General features: G+C 35.2%; 1 protein-coding gene across 3 annotated transcripts in view; it reads left to right on the plus strand.

Annotated features, from left to right (window-relative positions):
• Nucleotides 1-25,035, plus strand: part of CDKAL1 (CDK5 regulatory subunit associated protein 1 like 1) — a 648,948-nt gene that overhangs the window by 471,038 nt on the left and 152,875 nt on the right. For all 3 annotated transcript variants that reach the window (XM_037518925.2, XM_054698342.1, XM_054698343.1), the window contains exon 11: nt 14,371-14,551. In XM_037518925.2, coding sequence (XP_037374822.1) covers nt 14,371-14,551 — 181 coding nt within the window. The remainder of the gene's footprint in view (nt 1-14,370; nt 14,552-25,035) is intronic.

A 25,035-nucleotide genomic window follows, 5' to 3' on the forward strand; every position in this document is an offset into this window, starting at 1 on the left:
ACAGGCAACTGCATTTTGACTGTATAATTTTATAAATTCTCCTTCCTGAGACCTGATGTTTAGTCACCATTAAAGAATATTATGATTTAGGTTTGAATCTCTAAAATTTCAATAAGTGGGTTTTTTTCAAAGTTTAATTTTAAGAGATTTAAGACGCTTACCCAACTTTGTAGTTTTTGCCCTGTCCTGATATTCATTTAATTGGTTCTGCTAATATGAATGCCCTTTCAAATATGAAAAAAATAAAGCAAGAGGGAAAAGTTGATTATTTCTGTAATTGGATTTTCTCTTGAATAAAATGATTTCACCCACTTTATCTTTCTGATTTAAGGGATGGGGGTGGGGAACAAGTTTTCATATTATAGTCAGAAGCAGACAGAAGAAGGTATAGTCTATCCCATGGTATCAGGATGGCATATTGGTTTTGGTTGTAATTAATTACTGATGCTGAATATACTCTGGCCCCTGCTTTCATTCCCAAATCTAAATTTCCACTGTGTGCAAAATAATTCCATCCAGGAAGAATTCTAATTACTTTAGTAATTATCGTCTTATCTCTAAATGGAATTCAGACATTTGCTGCAGTTTATGAATGTTAGAAATGTTTCATTTCCTTTTCACCTTGAATAACAGAAAAATACACATTACTGAATCTGGCTTCATTGAACCTTATAATTCATGTTACCATAGAAACGGAAAAACTCATATAAGAATTGTGTTAACAGTACGTAGATAGTAAATACCTTCACTTTAACCAGCAATATCATAAAATGATTTTAATAACAGATGTATAAAATTTCTGTGAAATTTAATATAGTTCCTTTTAAATATTATAACAATATTATCCAGTATACTTACTTTTAATTTTTAAAGCAATATCTTGGGTCTTTGTTAAGGTTTTGTGCTTATTCCAAAATATTTGCAATAGAATACAAGCATAGTACTATGGGATAAAAAACTTATTTAGCATAGTATTTATTTAATTTTTAGCTTATAGTGATGAGGCATTTGATTTTTGCTTGAAGCCAAACTGTATATTCTGGATTTAAACCAGATTTAGAAATGTGATGGATGACACAAAATTCCTTGGTGTCGTCTGTGTCTACTTGGCCCTCTATTTTTGGCCTCTTTGACGGCTGCTTTTTGTTCTGAGCTTCAGAAACATCTTTCCCATATACTTGATCAATTTTTACCACATACTGTATTAAATGGTTATTTTTGTTTCACCACTTGGAATTCAGATTTCTTAGAATAGTCAAAAATTTGCAAGGTTTAGCAGATCGTTTGTCATTTTATCCACATGCTTCTTTTTTTCCTTGTCTCATACATATTATCTTTTTTACATCAAAAAAATAAAATTGTAACATTTAAACTTAAATAAATCATCTGTTTTTTTTTTTTTTAGCTTATTGAAAGCAGATCTATGACTTTTGAGAGTGAGCAAAATTAAAAAAACTAATCGCTAATAAATTTTTCTTGATGAGGGGCCTCTAAAAAGTTATCTGATTGCAAGTATCATGTATAATTAATACATGAATTGTACATTAGTGTGTCGATTTTAGCCAATATTTGAAAACAGTTTCTTCAAACAGGTACACTTAAACTGTTCTCTAGCGGTCAGATATTTCACGATTTCTCCTTAGAAAAAAATCACAGCTAGTCACTTATAGGAATGCATTTATATTCTTATTGTATTCAATTTCCAAACAAACAGGGTTGAGATTTTCCTTAACCTGTCTTTCTACCACTTGTTTCCAATTTTATCACTTTATCTTAAGGGAAAGTGGTCTGTGTAAATGTCACTTCATTAAGGTACTAGCACATGCACATTTGTGAATTTGGTCATGGTGATCAGGGTCCTGTTGGAAGAGAAGCTATGCTTAGGTGTTTGTACCAGAGGATATTTAATATAGGGAATTTATTACATAGATGTTGGAAGATGGGAAAAGCAAAGATTGAGAGATGAGGTAACCAGAGAGCACAGGAAGCAGTTATTGCCAGTAGGGCTAGGGAACTAAAGAGAAGAGGTGGTTTTTCTGGAACACAGATCCAAGCTTTTCTGCCACAAAAGCAAGAAGTAATCACTTCCAGAAACACAGAGGCTACTCCCTGCCCCTGCCTCCTGATCATCTGCCTACATCCCCTACCTCAGGAGCTAACAGGAAGCTGACTACCTAAGGAATTGAAGATACTTTTTAGGTGTGTAGACCCAGCATCACCATACATAAGAGATAGTAAGAGTACCACAGTCTTCATCATCTCCAAAGTAATAAAATTGAAAGAGTGGCACCTATTTTATTTTACTGACTTTCTACGAGGTCAAACGTGATGAAATTGATAACCTGATCACAAACAATATCACATGGCCCAGTTTATAGTTTCTACTTAAATCTACCCCTGCAAAATGGTTATTTCATTCACTTTAGTTTCCATTACCTTCTCTGTTAAAAAAAAAAAAAAATTATAATACTCAGACTGTCAATAGGTCAAAGGTTATACCTATTATCCATTTTTCCTAGTATTTTTTGGTTGATCCAAAGCTTCCACAGAAATATTTCATTCACAGAAGCCTTTCCCTCCTTATTGAGGAGAAGTAGGTATTCATCTTTGTATCTGCTCTGGGGTTTACAGGTTCAGACCTCTACAAATGTGTACTTTCACACCACCAGGGCCCCAACAAGAATCAGAAGACACTATGCTTACTTCCTCCTGAAAAATAAACATATAATTTTACACACAACATTGACAAGTCTGCAGACTGCAAGAAGAGAAACCCAAGAATGACATAAAGGGCTGTGTTGGCATCAACAGTTCTTTTATTTTGCATTTCTGTCATCTTTATTCATTGTGAGCATGGCCATCTGAAATGTAGACTGGACATACACAGCACCCATTCACGAGTATACAGTGGGAGAGTGATTCTAGGTGCTTAAAGAGCTACTGCCCTAGCTAGAGGGGTTAGGGAGAGGGATGGAAGAACAGACAGTAAGACAAGTAGATGGACCCACAGATATTTAATCATTGGTTCAAATTTTACTGAAGAGAAAATTGTCTACGTAACTGTTACTTAGGTCAATTACTTTCAAGTGAAAACTTGTCTGAGCTATTTTTATTTTGTTGATGTTTGTTGAGTTTTATTTTTGGTTTTCAACTTGTATTGACCGGTTTTTATTTGTACAGTCAGTTTTGAAATAATTAAATTCCCAGAAACCGAGTAAATGCTAGTATAATTCAAAACATACTTTTGGGCTTTTTTTTCAGGTTGCACCGCAGCCAAAATATCATTAATATCTAGAGCATTTTAGGGTTTCTTGCACTTTTACTACTGAACTCACTTCCCCAGATGTCAGTGTCTTCTCATTTTTGTGTGTGATAAAGTAGATCGAACGGATCATGTCATGTAAACTGTATTTAAGTGGCTTGTATGTTCTGATTACATATTCCTTCAATAATTTTCTGCTAATACTTATCTACAACACCAGATGCATAAGAAATATGAGCAGAAATATAGACCGTATGTGTAGGAAGGAGAGGAGCCCGGATTCAGGTGGTTGGTGCAGTTTTAGCCTTCATTTCTGTTAATTTCTCAAGGAGCAGTAAAACAAGGTGACATCTGCTAAGCACCTACTATGTGCCGCTTGTTAGTGTAAATCCATTTTATTCATTCCTTCCCTTGAGTCTCTTCCTTTTGTTTGGGCAGGGATGCGTTATTATCCCCATGTGTAGGGGACAGAAGTGATGCTCAGAGCAAGAAGGTAATGTGTGATGACACGGTTAGAAACTGAGGGCACAAATCCGTCTGGATTTAAAATCAGATTTCATTCTGTTGATACTGTTGCTGCTTCCTTTCTGTCTCTCTGAGCTATCTGTAAAGAGATATGTAATCACATCTTCCTATTTCTTGATGAGTGAGAGTAATGGCAAACACAAGACTAAGATCTCCTATGAAAAATAAGCTTATAGCTAATCATTTAAGTCTTTAATGCCTCTATATTCCCCTGGGTAGAGGATGTAGAAAGAGCACCAATCAGGTTGAAAGGTTTGGGTTTGAATTCTTATTTTACCATTAGCTTGGTGACACTTGGTTAATCATTTAATCTTTTTGGACCATAGTTACCCTGTTTTAAAGACAGAATCCCAGGGCCTCCCCTGCTGGCGCAGGCAGTTGAGCAACAGCACCGTGAAGCTGTCCACAGCTTCGGCAGCACAGGTTTGATCCCAGCCTGCCAGTGAGATGCCCACATCATGCGGCAGACCTCTCCTGTCTCGCCCGCTGCTCCCCTCAGCAGTGTATTTCATCAGTCTGCCTGTTCTGTTCCCCACTCTGGCTCTAGTGAATCCTCTCTCCCTCCCATACATCTGGCCTTTACCCCGGTTCTTCTATGCATGAATAAATAAATCTTTAAAAAAAATATACAGTCCCAAAGACATTTGACTAGCCAATGCTTATCAATGCAGTGTGCCACCCCAGTGACATGGTTGAGTAGGGTGTAAAAGTATCAGATCAGATCCTTCTTTGAGGTGATTCCATGACTACGGGCCATTTATTTAACATCTCTGAATGTTATTACCCAAAATTATACTTTCCCCATTTTTTAGAGAGATTAAAATAGAATCTACCATGTAAGGAAGTTGTATTAGACAATATGTACATTGCTAGCATATTGCTGTAATTTGGCATTGTATAATAAATTATAGTTGTTGTCATCCCTCTGACAGGATTAGTGTAATAATAACTAATACATATCAGGCACTGAGTGGCAGACACTGTCCTGAAAAATTAGTACACGTATGAACTCATTAATCTATGAATATTTTTATTATCCCCGTTTTACAGAAAAGGAAACTGAAGCCCAGGAAAAGTTAAGTAATTTGTCCTGTGTCATGGAGCTAGAGTCAGTTCTGTAGTTATGCAAGGTAAGGTTTTTCTCCCAGACACCTATCTGAAAAGAAGAGGGGTGAGGGCCTCCCATCGTGGCGTAGGCGGTTGAGGGCAGCGCTGTGAAGCTGTCCCCAACCTCTGCAGTGCTGGTTCGATCCCAGCAGGCCAGCGAGGGTCCCACATGGCGTAGCAGACCTCTCCTGCCTCTCCTGCTGCTCCCCTCAGCAGTGTATTTCATCAGTCTGCCTGTTCTGCTCCCCGCTCTGGCTCTGATGAATCCTCTCACCCTCCCACGCATCTGGCCTGTACCCCGGTTCTTGTATAAATAAATTTTTTAAAAATCTTTAAAAAAAAGAATTTCTCAAAAAAAAATAGAGGGGTGAATGCCCAAGCCATACTAAGCTTTCTTTGTCTCAGTAACTCATTATGGCTCTTTAGCTCTTATTGAAATGGTTCAGTGCCCTTCCTGTCTTCAGTCCATGTCCTTTTAGAATTTTTTTCATAAGATTATGAAACTAAATTTAGAAGCTGTTGACAATTTTCTTGACTTAGTTTGAATATGTTGAGCTGTTTCTTAAATTTCCTTTTCCAATATGAGCAGAATGATTTCTTGCTGTCGCATATTGTTTATTTGTAGCTAGGTCTATGTTTTCCTCCTTCTAGTCCTGGTGATGTTTTATGTCTTAAGCATCATTTAACCTTGGGTTTTATTATCTTTGCTTTCTCCCTTTATTTGGTCATAGTTAATGTTTTGTCCATACCCTGTCAAAAGTTTTTACCTATTAGGACATTTTAGAAGAATATGTTGCAGGATCCTTCCTGTCTGTCTTCAGAAAGATGTTTTTCGCTTTTCCCTTCTCATTTTAAACATGTTATTGTGGGTATAATTTAGACATGGTACAATATATACCCAACGCAAGTATGAGATTTGAAGATTTTAATATACTTACACATTGTGCAGTTGTTATCACAGTTGAGTTTTAGAATGCTTTAGTTACTACAAAGTTTCTTAATGTCTATTTGAAATCAATCCCTGCCCCCAACCCTGGCCCCAGGCAACTGATCTGTCTTCTATCTATAGTTTTGCTTCTTCTAGAAAACTCATATAAGTAGAATTAAACAATAAATAATCCTTTGTGTTTCCTTCTTTTGCTTAAACATGTTTTCAGAGGTCCTTCCATGCTGGTGCAGGAATCAGTAGTTGGTTCTCTTTTATTTGTAAGTAAATTTCCATTATATGGATATGCCACATTTTGTTTATCCATTCATCAGCTGACACATATTTGGACAGTCTCCAGCTTGGAGCTTTTATGAAGAATTGCTGCTGTAACAATTCTCATATAAGTCTTATTTTAATTTCACTAGGGTGGATTTCAATCTATATAGCCACTTAGTTAAGTGTATATTTAACCTTTTGTAAAACTGGCAAACTGTTTTTCAAAGTGATCATATCATTTTTAATTGATATGGGTTTCATTTTCTCTGCAGTCACATTAACATCTGTTACTTTTAAGTCTTTTTTCAGTACAGCTATTGTAATAGATGTGTGACAACTTTCGTGGTTTTAACTTGTATTAGCACAATTACTAATAATGTGATCAGCTTTTTCTGTTCATATTAGCTATTCATATGCATTCTTTAGTGATGTGTTGGCTAAAATCCTTTGCCCCTTTTACAGTTATATTATTTTTCTTCTTAGTAGTGAGCTAGGAGTTATTAATATATTTCAGATATCAGTATTTTTATCAAATAGATGATTCACAAATTTTTTTAACAAATTGTGGTTTGTTCATTTTCTTAATGTCTGTTCAGAAAGAACAATTTATCAGTTTGTCCAGTTTTTAAAATAGATTGTATATTTGGCATCAATTTTATAGCTAAAAATCTTTTCCTAACTTGAGGTCACAGAGATTTGTCTTCCATACATTCTTCCAGAAGTTTAATAATTCTAGCTATTTTTTTAATTTAAATCTATGATTCCTATTTAATTACTTTGCATATAATGTAAAGCTTTGGTAAGTTTGCCATGTGGTCTCATTTTTTGGCTTATTTTCCTTTGTTATCTGATTGTCTAGCACTATTTATTGAAAATACTGTCTCCTGCCCTCACTGAATCGCCTTGTCAATTTTGCCATAAATGTATGGGTGCTTTTTTTTTTTTAAACTTTCTCTCTTATTCCATTGATCTGTCATAATCATACCATACTTTCTTGATTACTGCAGCATTTATGGTAAGTCTTTAAGTCAGATTCATTTATATCACCAATTTTATTCTTTTTCAAAATGTAGTCGGGCAGGTGGTCTGTGCCTGTAGACCCAGCGACTTGCAAGTTGAGATTGGAGAATTGCTTGAACCCCAGAGTTCTGGGTTGTAGCAGCTATGCTGATTAGGCGTCCACACTGGCAACCTCCTGGGAGTAGGGGACCACCAGGTTGCCTAAGGAGGGGAACAGGCCCAGGTTGGAAACTGAGCAGGTCAAAATGCATTTGTCTAAGTTAAGTCCTTTGTATTTCTACATAAGTTTTAGAATCAGGTTGTCAATTTCCACTGAAAAGCATACTGGGATTTTGATAGCGTGGACTCTATATTTTCTTAGAGAGACTGATTCCATTTTAACAGTAGTAAAATCTTCCAATTCATTAAATGATACATATTTCAATTTATTTAGGTATTCTTTAATTTTATTTTTTTAAAGATTTATTTATTTATTTTTAAGCATACAAGAGCTGGGGTACAGGCCAGAGATGGGGTGTGGTGAGAGGACCCACCAGAGACAGAGTGGGGAACAGAACAGACAGATTGACTGAAATACACTGCTGAGGGGAGCAGCGGGTGAGACAGGAGAGGTCTGCTGGCACCATGTGGGTTTCTCCCTGGCTGTCTGGGGATCGAACTTGTGCTGCAGAGGCTTCAGATTGCTTCATAGTGTGGTGTTTAATCCCCTGTGCCACCAGGGAGGCCCATTCTTTAATTTTAGCAAATATTAAAAAAAAAATCTCTGTTTACAGGCTGCCGCTTTTCAAATTTATTCTGAAGTATTTTTATTCCATTGTCAATGCAATTGTTTTCTAGATTTTATTTTCAGATCATTCATTATTAACATAAAAATACAAATGATTTTTAGATGTTGATCTTTAGCTTGGCTGAACTCAATTTCTTGTAGGTTATTTAGATTCTTTGTATTTTCTACATGCAAGTTCATGTCACCTGCAAAAATAAAAAGATTTACTTCTTCCTTTTAATCTTTATATTCTTAGTTTCTTTATCTTATTTTTCTACACTGCCTACAACCTCCAATAATTTAAGAAGTGAGAACAGAAATCTGTGCCTTGTTACCAATTTTATTAGAAAGCATTCAACCTTTCACCAATACAGATAATACTATAGATGAATATTATAGTTTTGTAGTTTCATATATTCCTTGTTTATTGACACTTTTTTAAATCAAGAATGTGTGTTGAGTTTGTTGATTGAGTTTTCTCAGTCTACTAAGATTATATCCTGAGGATTATATCCTTTATGTAGCCTCTTACAATAATTGACAATTGCATATTAAACCAACCTTACGTTACTGGGATTGAAAAGTTGGTCATGATTTTAAATCCTTTATATGTGTTTCTGGTTTCAGCTTGTTAATATTTTGTTAAGAGTTTTTGTCTCTGTGTTCATATTGTATATGAACATATGTTCATATGTATATTTCTAATCTCTTTTTTTGCTTACATATGAGCTATGACAGGAATTGTAAAATGAATTCTTGTCTCCTCTGTCTTTGAAACAGTTTCTATAGGATTGGGTTCTTTCTCATATGTTTGAAAGTATTCACTAGGGAAGCCATTGGTCCTGGACTATTATGTGTTATTTTCTTTTCGTGGCAAGATTCTTAATTATAAATGCAAATTTTGTAGTAGAGAAAAGGCTATTTCGATTTGTTTCTTTTTTTAATATTTATTTTATTTATGCATACAACAGCTGGGGTGCAAGCCAGAGGTGCAGGGTTGGGGGTTAGAAGATTCACCAGAGATAGAGTGGGGAGCAGAACAGGTGGATTGACTGAAGTACACTGCTGAGGGGAGCAGCAGGCAAGACAGGAGAGGTCTGCAGCAGCATGTGAGTTAGCTCCTTTTTGGCCAGGGATTGAACTCATGCTGTCAATCGCTTCATAGTGCTGAGACTTAACCCCTTGCGCCACCAGGAAGGTCCCTACTTATGTTCCTTTTTGAATAAGTTCTTATAATTTATATCTTTTACAAAATTTGCCCATGTTATCTCTTTCATTTGCTGCACACCATTGTTCATTTTGTACTCACTCTTTGCATCCTTTTATTTTTTAAACTTTATTTTTTTATTTTCATAGAACTTTGTTAATTTTTGTGCAATATTTTATTTCTTCCGTCAGGTGTAGTCTCCATAATTCTCCCACCACCATAGCACCCGTGAACCATCACCTCAGCACCCGTGTCCCTTTTCCTCCCCTTCTCCTGTTGTATATCTCAGATCTGTGGTTTACCTGAAAGTTTCATCTTTTTCCTGAACCTTTCTTCATTTCCCTGTATTCCATCTATAAGTGAAACCCATCCAATACCTTTCATTTTCCTTCTGACTTGTTTCACTGAGCATAATCCCTTCTAGTTCCATCCATGTTGCTGTAAATGTCATTTTATCTTTTTTTGATCACTGAATAGTTTTCCATTCTGGATATATATACCACATCTTCCTGATCCATTCATCTGTTTTGGGGCATTTAAGTTGTTTCCATATCTTTGCTATTGTAAATAGCTAACTATGCTGCAATAAACATAGGAGCGCAGGTTTCCTTTCAAATTAGTGGTTTTGTGACCTTTGAATAGATTCCGAGGAGTGAAATACCTGGTTCATGTGATGGATCCATTTTTACTATTTTGAGGATACTCCACACAGCTTTCCATAGTGGCTGGGCCAGTTTGCATTTGTCATTTCTAGTGCGTTTTTGTTTTTTTTTTTTTTTTTAATATGGGCCATTCTCACTGATGTAAGGTGGATCTCATTGTGGTTTTGATTTGCAATTCCCTAATTATAAGTGATGTTGAACGTTTTTTCATATACCTGTTGGCCATTTGCATTTCTGATTTTGGAGAAGTGTCTTCTTAGCTTTCCTGCCCATTTTTTGACTGGGTTGTTGGCTTTGTTTTTGTTATCAGATGTCTTAGCATCCTTTTAATACATGTATGCTGATTTTCTTCGTTCAGGTCTCTAGTTGGTCTCTTGTGTTTTTTCTTTTAAGAGTAGATAGTAGTTTAGTAATTTATGAATTTTTAAATAAATGTATCTTTTAGAACAGAACATAAGACCTGAAACCACAAAATATATAGAAGAAAATATAAGTAAAACACTACAAGACATACATCTCAGTAACATCTCTAAAGACCCATCCCCCAAAGCAAAGAAAGTGAACGAAAAGGTAAACAGCTGGATTACATCAAACTAAAAAGCTTCTGGGGCCTCCCCGGTGGCGCAGCAGGTTGAGTACAGCGCTGTGAAGCTGTCCACAGCCTCTGCAGTGCCGGTTCAATCCCCGCCGGATGCGGAGCAACCCACATGGCGCGGTGGACCTCTCCTGTCTCACCCACTGCTCCCCTCAGCAGTGTATTTCAGTCAGTCTGCCTGTTCTATTCCTCGCTCTGTCTCTGGTGAATCCTCTCACCCTCCTGCACATCTGGCCTGTACCCCAGTTCTTGTATAAAAATAAACAAATCTTTAAAAATAAATAAATACAAAGCTTCTGTACAGCAACAGAGACAAAAACCAAAACAAAGAGACACCTTACTTATTGGGCGAAAATATTTGCACTACGTACATCTTTTAAGGGACTGATCACAAAGATATATAAAGAACTCACATGACTCAAAAAAAATAAACAATCCTGTCAAAAAATGGGCAGAACTTAAAAGACACTTCTCCAAAGAGGAAATGCAAATGGCCAACAGGCATATGAATAAATTCAACATCCTTCATAATCAGGGAAATGCAAATCAAAACCACAATGAGGTACCACCTTACACCACTAAGAATGGCACATATCAAAAAACCTAGCAACAATGAATGTCGGCTAGGATGTGGTAAAAAAGGAATTCTCCTACACTGCTTGTGAGAATGCAAACTGGTCTAACCACTATGGAGAGCAGTCTGGAGGTTCCTCAGACTACTAAAAATGGAGCTCCCATATGACCCAGCAATTCCACTCCTAGGCATCTACCCAAAAGACACAAAAACATTAATTCAAGATGATACCTGCACCCCTATGTTTATTGCAACACTATTTATAATAGACAAGACTTGGACTCAACCCAAATGCCCAAAAATAGATGATTGGATCAAGAAGATGTGCAAAATATACACAATGGAATACTATTCAGCAATCAGAAAAGAGAAACTCATGCCATTTGCAGCAACATGGATGGAGCTAGAAGGGATTTTGCTCAGTGAAATAAGTCAGAAGGAAAAAGAAAAATATCAGATGGTTTCACTTATAGAAATATAGGGGAACCAAACAAGAGATCAAAACACAAAATAACAAAACAAAAATACACAGACAACTATAAATCAGAGATATTCTGCAGGGGAGGGGAGGGAAAGGGATTAAAATAAGGGCGAGAGAGCACATGGAACTATGGTGATGGTGCAACAGTGAACTGGTGGTGGAAATATGTGGGGACTATGCCTGAGAAAAGAAAGCAAACATTGTGAAAAATGAACAATGATGTAAAATATATATAAATAAGTTATTAAAAAATAAATATATCTTAGATTTTTTCATCTTTTTTCTCTTTATATTTTTATTTTTTAAATCTTTATTTATTTTATTTTTTAATCTTTTTTTAATTTCCTATTTCATGATTTCTTCTCTTTTCTCTATTATTTCCTTTCTGTATCTTGCTTTGAGTTTCATTTGCCCCCCACCCCGTAGTAAAAACTTAGTTTATTGAGTTTACATCTTTGTAACACAAATATTTAAGTTCATAAATTTCCTTCTAAGCACTGTTGAGCTGCATCCCATATATTTACTTACATTATGTTTTCATTTTGATTTCAGCTAGAGAGATTTTTTCCTTCCCTACCTCCAGTGTACTTTTCCTGAAAGTACTGAGTGATTGATCTCCACAGAACTAAAGAATGTTTCTTTTAATCACATATTATTTATGCCCAAGAATTTTAAAGGGTTTGATGCCTTGGTTGATCATTTTTATTCTTTTCTTTTGAGATAAATAGCATGTGTGTTAGTCTTACTTTTTCACATGTGGATTTTTAAGTTCATAATTTATTGATATAAAAAGTAAAAATGGATTATTTGTTTTTATATTTTGCCTAGTAAGATACAAAATTGCAAATGAAAATCTTGAGGTGAATTAAAGAACAAAATTTTAAATGGTATTTGAAATATAATATGGTATGTGTGCATGTGTGTATTTTTATTTAAGAAAAATAAGTCTTAAAATATGTAGCAGGTCTCCCTGCTGGCTCTAGGGGTTAAGCACCGTACTATGAAGTAATCGCAGCCTCTGCAGCACGAGTTTGATCCCTGGCTGTCCAGGGAGCAACCCACATGGTGAGGCAGACCTCTCCTGTCTCACCCGCTGAGTATATTTCAGTCTGCCTGTTCTGTTCCCCACTCTGTCCCTGGTGAATCCTCTCACCCCCCGCATCTCTGGCCTGTGCCCCAGCTCTTGTACACATAAATAAATAAATCTTTACAAAAATATTAAAATAAAATATGTAGCGATTTCACAAGTCATTATCAAGGCCTTGCAAGTTGACTGTACTCTCTTCACATGCTTCTGATTTTCATAACTCAATATAGTATAACACTGCTTCTGCTGAAACAGATGTGTAATTGGAATCTTTCTCATAAATTCCATTCGCAAGTTATTTCATGAACCTATTTTGCAGTAAATAACTTGTATAAGTCATCAAATAATGGGTTAGAATTTTTCTGTTGTTGAAATTAGTTGAACATTTTCATATTGCTTTCAGAATTATTTCCTAAAATGTTGAAAACATAAATATGGAAGGCTTTTGAAATTTCAAAACTCATAATACCTAGTAGTAATAGACGTTACTTTTTTGATAAATATGTAGAAATGATAATTTTAAAAAATTTTAGTATATTTGAAAATTCACAGCTTCTCAAAAACAGCATTTGCTTAAAATTAGCATCTTAAATATTTGGATTAGTATTCTGACTTACACCCTTTATAATTTCCTTAGAGCTTCTTTAGTCATATGCTGTTAATTTAGAATTTGATTCACTTCAAAACCTCTTTGATTTTCTCTTATACTGAAGAGAATTATTTACTAGGTATATTAACAGTGTAAAATTGAAATTTTAGCTGTTTCTTCTAAGAAGTCTAATTATTTTTAAAAACTTAAGTAGCATCATTTGCACACATAAAAGTAATGTATAGATGAGCCTCATCAACCAGTAAAGTGCAATTTATTTAAAAACATTTTATAAGCAATTTATTTTCTTAAATACTTGGAAATCAATTAAATTGCTTTTACTTTTCAGTGTTGACTAACTTAGATTCTTTACTAAATCATACTGACCTGTTTCCAACCTCCCCTGATAGCAGTCAACTTTTTATGTAGATTTTTCAAACATACCCAAACATTGAACACCCCGTTTCTGAACATTATTATGTCTCCTGTAAAGGTCTGTCTTTTTAACTGTGAACCTTAAGGCCAAAGTAATCAGGTGTTGCATAATACTGAACTCAGCCACAATGTGTCAAGAGAGTTAGGGGTTTGGGGAGTGGCAGTCAGTAAGGTACTTTCCTTAGGGAATAACCCATAATCTAGTGCCAGCTTCACTCCCATTCAGAGCTAGGACAATAACCAATTGTCTTTGTTTATGTAGTGTTGCACAGGAAGTTTCTAAGATTTTTCTTTGATTTTCCTAATAGAGATGAACTCTTCCCAGTTATGTCTGCTGTGATCCATTGTTTTTATTTTTAGTTGTAAAATTGTTTTGCTCAGAAATAGTTATAATTCAAATGTAAAAGTTTGTCAATTGAGGTTATTGACTTTTTTTTAATTCCACATGCTTGATAAGTCTAGAAAAGTCAGAGATTTGTCTTTTATCTACAACTTCCTGTAAAAGCATGTTTTTTAATGAATTTTAAATGTAATTTTGATAATCACTTAGAAAATTAGAAAATAGTGCCTAAAAATTCAGTTACTCTCAATGTAGCAGAATAACCATCTACTTTAAAATATAGAAGGAGAAAGAGACTTCTAAAGAAATGAAATGGATAGCTCTTAAGGATGACAGGGGGCTACTATTTTCATAAACTTTTGCTATTGAGGGTTCTCTAAAGCTCTTTGTAAATGTCCCTTCCCTAAAAATATAATTTAATTTAAAAAAGAGTAATGGAATTTTAAATGTCTGGGAAATAGGATAATTATGGATGGTAGTCAGCTTTTTACATTTTTGTCTTGTTTTATTTTCTAGAGTTCCTGGAATAACTATTGCTACAGATATTATCTGTGGTTTTCCTGGAGAAACAGATCAAGATTTTCAAGAAACAGTGAAACTGGTTGAAGAGTACAAATTTCCAAGCCTCTTTATTAACCAGTTTTACCCAAGACCAGGAACTCCTGCTGCAAAAATGGAACAAGTTCCAGCTCAAGTGGTAAGGCACACGTCTCGTAAGGTATCATAAGGCAGCTGCGTTGCCCACCTTCACACAGCGTGCTCATGGAATAACGCTTTTGTTAGAAAATATGGGAATTTTCCGAGTTGACGTCAGAAGTAGGGGGAAACTTTATATGAGATTAGTGATCTTAGGCAGCTAAAATATCACCTTTTCCTTCTTTTGAAGTTAAGTTCAGTTGATATTGGCATCTAGTAGTTACCTGTGTTTATAAGATAAATCCATTGTTTCAAAATGACACCTTTTTTTAAGGTTTATTTTTCTTTATTTATGTATACAAGAACTGGGGTCTAGGCCAGAGGGCTGGAGACCGGGGGCAGGTGAGAGGATTCACCAGAGACACAGTAGGGAGCAGAACAGGCAGATCTACTGAAATACACTGCTGAGGGGAGCAGCGGGCAAGATAGGAGAAGTCTGCTGTGCCATGTGTGTTAGCTCCCCCACCTGGGATTGAACTCAGGCCCCAGTGGCTGGCGTTAGCTTGATAGCTCTAAGACTTTAACCCCTGTGTCACCCGGGAGGCCCAAAATGAGGCAACAGTTTAACTGAAAGTTTTGGTCAAAGGAGGCTTCATATACAACCTGCATTTTAAGAGACCATTTCATTCTTTATTACTTATTGGGGGCGGGAGTGATGGTTTTCCTACTTGCTGTCCATCCATCTGTCCACCCGTCCATCCATCCATCCATCCATCCATCCATCCAGCTATCCATCCATCACCTATTTCAAGTGTGTATTGATTTCATAATGAATCTTAATTTAGTTTCATCCTTACTTAGTCATAGATACAGTAGAGTAAGATGATTTTAAGTAAATATGGTAAAGTTTGATAGCCAGTTAAGACAAACTCTCCTATATTACCCTAGAAGTTAACAGTCTTCAACAAGTATTTTTATTTATTTTCATTCAATTACAACCAGGTTAATATGTTTTTTCTTAGAACCGGATTTAGGGGTGGGGTCTGAAAGCGCCAGTATTAACAAATTCACATCTCATCAAAGTAAGATTTTAAAGAATACAATGATGACAGATAATCTTACTCGTATATCACAAATCCTCATAATTAAATCACTGTCACAGAAAAACGCTGTAAAGCACTGAACAAAAATTTTAAGATTCATTAATGACCACCAAGTTTCAAACAAGATGTTGGGGTCAACATACTTAGCTGGCTTTTCAGCCTTTACTGTCTGAGCAAACCAGGTTTAGCTCCTTCCTAGGCCTCCATCTGTTTCTAGATTCATCAGCTGACATGGAAAATATAATAAAGATAAGACTTAATAAGAAGTAGAATTTCTTAACTGAAATTAACAAAGCTTCTACTTTGTTTCTAAAAATAATTGTTTCACCTTTAGTTGTCCTCAGTGCTTTCTTGAATATATAAATGGTAAAAAGAATTACCCATAGCTTGTGGCTGTTTTTATGTTATGCTATATGTGAATATCAAGCACATAACATAGATTCCTTATTTCAACATTTAATTGTAAAAAAAATTTTTTAATTAATTTCTTTATTTATGCTTTCTCCCCAACTTCACTGAGGTATCATTGACAAATAGGAATTGTATACATTTAGGTTTCCAATGTAATGTTTTGCTACAGATATACCTTGTGATCACCAAACTAATTACCCTATCCATCACCTCACATAATGGCCTTTCTGTCTTCCTCTCTCCCTCCTGCTGTCTCTCTGTCTCTGTCTCTTTTTAAATTGAAGTTGCAATTTTTTTAATTTTTTAAATTTTATTTTATATATATTTTTACATCATTTTTCATTTTTGCACAATGTATGCATTTTCATCTTGGTTCTAGTCCCCATACAATTCCCATCCCCCTTGTTTAACCACTAAAATAAAATAAATTATGTAAAGTAAAAACGTTAAAAAATTAAAATAACATTGCGTTACAACATTTTATTAGTTTTAGTATATATTATATTAAGTTCATCACTGAAAGTCCAACTCTATCACCATATAATTGACCCTTTGTACCTCTTTATCCAAACTCTCTCTCCCCTTCCCTCTGGTAGTCACGAATTGGTCTCATAGTCTAAAAGTTTATTTATTTTTAATTTATTTTTTTTTAGCACAATGAAAGTGAACATTATTTGTTTTCCCCAAATTTTCTTCATTTTAATTTCACACGTTTCAATGTATACAGACAAGGAAATATTTTGCAGTAAATATTTTACAGTCCATTAATTTTTTTTCTAATTAACTTGTCAATTGTTTGCATATCCATGTAACTTTGAGGGGTTACATTTTCACACCTCCATATATGCACATGCCTCGCTCACTCTCCACCAAGATGCTCTAGCAATGCCCAGTCTTCTTCTACCCCTTATTCTTCCTCTCCCCCGCCCCATTCCATATGGTAACCAGTATATTTTTCACAGTGAAAGAATTATTTTTGCTGCGCTTTGCTAGTACGTTCTTTAGTTATATTCCACAAATTAGTGAAATCATCCAGCGACTGGCTTTCACTTTCTAACTTTTTGCACTGAGTATAATCACTTCAAGATCCATCCATTTTCAAACCATTATATTTCTCATCTAATCAATAGAAAAAGCACATTCCAACACTGCAGATTATTTACTTTTTGCTTACATGAAAAGTAAGATTAATTCATAATTTTCATATCTCAATTGTAATTTTCAGTGACGTATAGTTCACAACAAAATCCATTCTTTCTGACGTGTCGTTCCATAAGTTTCGTTAAAAGCATATAGTAGTCTTGACTTCCACCACAATCAATATAGAGAACAGTTCCATCAGCCCCCCGAATTCCCTTTTACCTTTTTCTAGTCATCTGTCCCTCCATCCCCAGTCCCTGACAGTGACTTACCTGTGTATCATCCACTTTATCCATTTTTAAATGATTTAATAAAAAAAATTTAATTTGCTGCAGAAAAACATTCCCCTCCCCTAAATATTTTCTCCCATTTCCAAAAGAAATCACTCTCCCTCATTCTAATAATTTATAACCTATTTTTAAAGTTAATATAAATTAAAGAATTCAGTGTTTGAATGTTTGATTTTTTTTTTTTAGTTATTATTATCATGGTGAGACTAGTCTGTTTTTGAAGTAGTTGTGGTTCATCCAGCTCCATTGCTATTATATTCCATTGCATGCAAATCACAACTATCCAGCCTTATATAAAGTGGGTATTTTTGACACTCCAATATTAGTATTACAGTTTACAAGCTGTCAGCATTCCTGTTTGTATTTTTGCATCTTAGTTTATGAAGGAGTTTGATCTCTAGTTTTCCTATAATGGCTTCTTAATTTGGGTATCAGAGTAATGTTGGCTTCATAGAATGAGTTGGGAAGAATTCTACCCTCCACATTTTTCTGGAAGAGTTTGGATAGAATTTGTATTGTCTGCCTTAAATATTTGATAAATTACCTTATGTGGAAAGTGGAAATCTTTTTTTTTTTTTTTTTATTTTTATGTTCCCCATAGAATTGTTTCTGGTTCATAGTTGTTTGTTGATTTTGATTTTTTCTTTCTCATAGTTATTCTTTTTCCTGGTCCCTTATTTTGGTTTTCTAGATTCCTGCTATGATTGAGACCATCCGGTGTTTTTCTTTTTCTTTCTGGCTTATTTCGCTGAGCATGATCCCTTCCAGCGCCATCCATGTTGCTGCAAATTGCATGTGTTTATCTTTTTTGAATGCTGAGTAATATTCCATGGTGTATATGTACCACATCTTCTTGATCCAGTCATCTATTTTTGGGCATTTGGGTTGTTTCCAAAGCTTAGCTATTGTAAATAGTGCTGCTGTAAACATAGGGGTGCAGGTGCTCTTTGGAATTGATGTTTCTGTGTCCTTTGGGTAAATACCTAGGAGTGGAATTGCTGGATCATATGGAAGCTCTATCTTTAGTAGGCTGAGGAATCTCCACACAGCTTGTGGAAAGTGGAATTCTAAGATGGCCTGAGTAATTCCCTCAGTCCCTCCTCCACCATGGTACACACTCTGCATAATCCCTGGGCTTGTGTATTACTGGGCTTTGTGCTTCTACCTCTGTGTTATCCTTCCTTTGCCATAAAAGGTAGTCACTTTTCTCAGTAACTTTGTGACTCTTTTCCTGGATTTCAGTGAATTTTATTCCATTAGACAAAAGCACATTATCAGATATTTATGATAAGATCCCTTCTCTACCTTAGCTTCATGCTAAATACTTCATCCTGCTTGGAATTCTTTGGGCTTCTTTTCTCTGCCCTGATCTTTCGTGAGCTTTGGACAGTGTCATCCATTTTCTTCAGATACTTCTTATCTCATTTCTTCTGGGATTTCAGTTATGCGTGTTAAATATTTTCATCATGTATTCCTTTCTTTGGTGTCTGTGTTTATTTTTGGTTATCCTTTCCACCTATTTCCTAGTTTCTTTCTGTTCAAAGTTGTGGCTGGGACACTGCAGTGGCTTGATGTGACAACCCTGGAGAAGTTGTCACCCCTACTTTCCAGTAATCTAGAAAGGCAGACTCTCAGCCCCAGCCCAGCTCACCTCAGTGTGCATCTACAGGTGATTTAAAAAAATACAGCGATAAGATTTGAATTTTTTTAGAGAATATTTAAATATCTGTTGTGTTTATTCACTGAAGTATATTTTATCAATTTATATTAACTTAGGCTTTGTTAAGAAAGGAAAACTTCAAATTTTGGAGATTAATATTTGGAAAGAAACTTTACTGTTCTATTGACTTAGATTTACTCTTATGTTTTCATTACATTGCATTCAATAACAAAATGTATTCATTCATTATTATACTTTAATATAATTTCTAAAATTTTTTAATCTATTCAGTTATGAAAAAATGAAACTAAAATATATGAATTTATTTAATTACTTGTCTCTGGCTACATTACTAACTTCCTTACAGTTCTAGAAGTTTTCTTTCTGCTAGATTTTCTTGCGTATACCAGGCAAAAATACATGGCTTCTGAAAACAATGATATGCCTACTTCTAAATTTTTCTTCCTCTCCCATGCTTCCATATATATTTATAATAAATTTACTATAATAACAAAAAAAAATGTTTGTAGAATGCTGTTCTAGCTCACTAAAGATAAAGCCTCTCTTTATCTGTTTTGAACCTGCTAGACAAGTCATCTATGGAATCTCTAGTTTTGGTTAATGTATTTTATTTTTACTTGTAGAATTATAACTTGATTATGTTGTATATATTTCATGTCCTGGTGAAATTCCTCACATTTTCCTTTATATGTATTTTAAATTATCTTAAAACCCCTTCTGAATTCTTCAGAAGCTGAATCCAATATTGGTTCGTTTCTTTTGTCTTATTGTTCCCCTGAATTTGATCAGTTGTCTCTTCTTTTATTGTACCTGATCATTTTTACTAAATGATGACTATTGTTTATTTTTATTTTTTTTTTAAAAAGCTATAGGTTCTAGCCTATAATGTAGTTCCCTCAGGGAGGATGTACTGTTTGAGTCTTTCTGAGGATTGACTTATTTCTGGTTTACTGTACCTTTTGTATCCTCCCAATATGGGCTGACAGCTTATTTGCTGATTTCCGTAGTGTGTGTATTTCCATTCTTGCCTGTTTCAAACTATTACTGTAACGTCTTTGAACAAAGATTTGGAAAAAAGGAACACAACCATGTCTTGTGAATAAGATTTCCTCTTATTTTATGTTTTCATTACATTGTATTCAATAACAAAATGTATTCATTCATTATTATACTTTAATATAATTTCTAAAATTTTTTAATCTATTCAGTTATGAAAAAATGAAACTAAAATATATGAATTTATTTAATTACTTGTCTGTGGCTACATTACTAACTTCCTTATAGTTCTCAAAGCCCAGGGATTATGTAGAGTGTGTACCATGTTGAAGGAGGGGCTGAGGGAATCGTTCAGTCCATCTTAGAATTCCACTGTCCACATAAGGTAATTTATCAAATATTTAAGGCAGAGAATACAAATTCTATGGTGGTTACCAGGACCTTTTCTTTTTGGCAGGCGCTAAACTCCCATTTTTGTTTCCGTGGCTCATGAGAATACATAGGGTTTTGCATAGTTTCAACTTTCTAGGTTCTGCTTGGCTGCTAAACCTCCCAGTTTTGGTTTAATAATTGATAAATTCCTAGAAGAGAAAAGTGACTTTAAATATTAAGCTTAAAGACTTCTCTTCTCTCTGAGGGTTCTTAGTCTCTCAGGTCCTCACTACCATGGTTGCTTTTTGATGTTCAAACAGTATGTATGTATACATTTCATTCACCTTTTCTAATTGTCCATGGCAACAGCATTGGTTTGATACAAGCTATTTAGCCAGAAGCAGAATTCATTGTGTAAAATCAGCTCTCAGATACTTCTCCCCCTTTTGTCTTTTGTCTTCTTAACATAATCCCTTAAAATTTTCCTTATATTTTGAGTTGTCTACCTGTCTACTAGAAAAGCATAATCTTTTCTTTTTTTAAGATTTCCTAAATTTCGAACAATTTTAGGCTCACAGAATTGAGTGGAAAGTACATATTGTCCCCTTATGCCCCGCCCACAATACTTCTTCCCCCTCTATCAAGGTCCCACACCAGGGTGGCACATTTGTTACATCCACAACCTTACACTGATACATTAACACCCAAATTCTTCATTTACATTACATTTCACTTTTAGTGTTGTACATTCTATAGGTTTTGATAAATGTGTCATGACATGTAGCCACCATCATAGTATCATATGGTTTCAAAAATCTGTGCTCCCCCTATTCACCCCTCCTTCCCTGATAACACCTGGTGACCGCTGATCTTTTTACTACATACGTAGTTCTGCCTTTATCAGAATGTCATATATTTGGAATCATTCAGTTTGTAACCTTTTGAGATTGGCTTATTTCACTTAATAATTTATATTTAAAATCCCTCAATGTCTTTTCATGACCTGATAGCTCATTTCATTTTACTTCTAGATAGTTTTCCATTATCTGGTATACCACAGTTTAACCTACTAAAAGACATCTTGGCTGCCTCCAAGTTATGGTTAAAGATGCTATAAATGTCTGTACACAAGTTTTTGTGTAGACAAACTTTTCATTTCATTTGAACAAATACCAAGGAGCTTGGTTGCTCAATCCTTTGATAACAGTATGTGTAGTTTTGTAGAACACTACCACACTATCTTCCAAAGAGGCTGTATCACACTGCATTCCTACCAGCAGTGAACAAGAGTTCCTATGGATCCATAGCTTCATCAGCACTTAATGTTGTCACTGTTTTTGATTTTCATCTTTCCAGTAAGTGTGTAGTGGTATCTCATTGTTGTTTCAACTTGGAATTCCTACTGACAAGATGTTGACCATCTTTTCGTTGGCTTAATTGTCATCTGTGTATCTTCTTCGGTGAGGTATCTGACCGAGTCTTTTGCCTAGTTTTAAATTGTGCTCTCTAATTTCTTATTGCCAAGTTTTAAGAGAATTTTAAAAATACACGTAATTTAATTGAAATCCTTTATTATATAGTTATTTTGCAAATATCTAGTCTGTGACTTGCCTTCTCATTCTCTCAAAGCAGAATCATTCTTTATTATTTAACACTTAGTAGAAAAATTATCAACTTTCCACTGCACGCCCATCTGAAATATTAACCTGAGGGTCATTGACCTAGTGTTATCCTAGGTCATTTGTGAAACTCTTCATTTGAGTGTATCATTGTTCAGTCCTGCTGCTTCAGTCTCCGAGTTTTAGGAGGATACTTTCATTGTTCCACCAAAGTACTGTCTCTTCAGGAGACTAGCAAGCCAAAAACAGATCCCTGCTCCCTCTGGACCATGTATAGGAGTCTTTCCTTGCTTCCCTCTAGCTTTGGGAAGTTTGCTGGTTATCTTCAGTGTTCTTCACCTCCTATTTCCTAATTCCATTCTCTTGTCTGCATTGTCACATTGTGTCCCTTTCCTCACTTCGCTGTCTTCCTCTGAGAACCTCAGGCATATGTGATCATTGATCCCCACCCTACTCCTCTTCCTAACCAGTTACATCAACAATGACCCTGTTTCCAAATAAAGTCAAACTCTGAAGGGCTGGGCATTAGGACTTCATGTCTTTGGGGAGTGGGGAGAAACAACTGTATCTACAACACTTCTCTACATTTCTGTAATTATGCTTTAGATCAAAATTGCCACCTGAAATATTTTTCTTTATAATATTCAGAAGTTTAACTACAGGGAATTATTTGAGTGAATAAGAGGAGTGAAATTTTTGCCTATCCTTCATTGCTTGCCAATAGTAAAAGGGTATAACCCTCTTAAATTTGTAATGAGAATAAATTAGGCAATATATTTTCATGAATAGGATAAACTAAAATTTATTTTCTCTTAGTTTTTTCAGTGTATTAATGTGAAGTAGCCAAATGAGAATGACCTTAGACTTTTAAATGAAAAGTCAAATTTACATGTTTATGTTTTCTATTCCATTGAGTCTTCCTTCATTAGTCTTCATTAATCATAGATAATTCTAATACTATTTTAAAATTTTGGAAGAGACTCTTAATGTGCTTACAAAAGATTACTTAAGTTTAAAAACTTAAAGTTGTCAATTGTTGTCAATTTCTTTTTAAAAAAATTTGATGAAATCATTATTTTAAGAGGCCCAGGGCTTGAAAAATAAATCTTTAGGTGATGAGAGTGGCTATTGGAATATTCCCATTAGTTTAAAATGCTAAATTGAATTAAAATTCACCTCCTTGCTGTTGTGTATCTTAAATTATGGAGATAATGTCCTTACATATCTATCAAGCATAAAAAAATCATATATCACTTACCCATAGTTTTTAGGGTATTTACCCTAAGGCAACAAAGTCATAGTAGAAACTTCCTGCCTCAGCCCTGAGTAGTGTGAGTTCATGTTCACAAGAGCTTTGGAGGGTTTCCCTGGGTACATAAAGGCAGCTTCACTGAAGTTGTCTGCCTTTCCCTATGAGGGTGTGAATTATTGCTGGAGGTATTCAAGGTGACCACTTAGACTAGATACTGAATATTATTTTTATTATGAAGTACATAATAAAACATATTTTTGTACATTTTTGTTAATTTTTGAGCATAGATGATTCCTCCCCTTGGGTATGGTCTCCCACTACCAGACCGCCCTAGTCCATCACCTCAGTCCCTTGCACTCCACCTTCCACCATGTTCAATGACCTATATTGGCTGCCCCAATTCAGCTGCCTGTGAGTCCAGAACATACTTTATTTCAAAAACAAAACATAAAAATAAAGCATATGGAAAGAGCTCTGTCACTTTCTCTAAATGTTTTTGAAACTTTTTGTTGTTTCTGAAAATGGTCCAAAATTTGAACAACTCACTTTTTTTTTTAATAGAGGCATGTTTTATTTATTTATTTGTTTGTTTGTTTTGTTTATACATGCACTGGGTACAGTCAGAAGCGCGGGAGGGTGAGAGCATTCACCAGAGCCAGAGCAGGGAGCAGAGCAGGCAGAAGGACCGAAGTACACTGCTGAGGGGAGCAGCGGGCGGCAGGAGAGGTCTGCGCACCATGTGGGACCCTCCTCTGGTGGCCGGGGAGCAGCCGGGGATCGAACCGGCGCCGCGGAGGCCACGGGCAGCTTCACAACCCAGCGCTCAACCGCTACGCCACCGGGGAGGCCCACACTATTTTGTAAAACATCAAATCCCCTTCATGTAAGGAATCCTGACACATTAGTTTATGTCATAACAGAATTATATTATTTCCACCCCATCTCATGTTTTCTAAATAAACTTTTTTCTTTGTGGGGGGAGGAGAAAAATATTTTCCAAAGTTTTTATCACGTAGATTGTGAAGTACATTATTTTAAATTGATTCCCAAGCCCCTTTTATCCAGAACCTTATCATTTTGACTTCTCATTTTAGAAGTAATATTTTGAAATTCTTACATAGTTCTGTGCAGTTGATCCCTCCCCTGAAGTCTTTTAAATCCCTCTTTTCTGGACACATCTCTAATCATTTCTACTTTTGGTAGAGTTTTTATCTTGGCCATGGTTTTGTATTTAGGTTTCAGTGGATCGCTTAACTAGATTCTTGCATAATGTCTATATGGTAACTGTAGGGAAATAGGTGCTAGATTTTAACCCAGAGGAGTGGCTGGGAGATTCCTACCTTATGCAAGTTTCTTGTATAGATAGCATTTGCTTATCAAATGGAGTTTGAACTTCAAGATCTCTCAGGATTCTTGAAACCGTCAGTAATCTTTGATTCTCTATCACATGGTTTTAAGGCTACCTTTCAAACCATATGTTCAAAGGGTTTAGATGTTTCTTTTCCCTAGATCATTGACCTAAATATGTTGTCTCCATTATTAATTTTCCCCCTTCTGTATTATTATGGATCTGATGACTTTTCATTTGTAAAATCAATTGACTTTTTCTCACATGTGAATTATACCAAAACAAAATTACTAAATTATTTGTCAATGGGGGTATAAAATGGTATCAGTGAGA

The sequence above is a fragment of the Talpa occidentalis genome, unplaced genomic scaffold (assembly GCF_014898055.3).
Source record: "Talpa occidentalis isolate TD23 unplaced genomic scaffold, MPIMG_talOcc4v2.1 talOcc4.2, whole genome shotgun sequence".
Taxonomy (NCBI): Eukaryota; Metazoa; Chordata; class Mammalia; order Eulipotyphla; family Talpidae; genus Talpa; species Talpa occidentalis.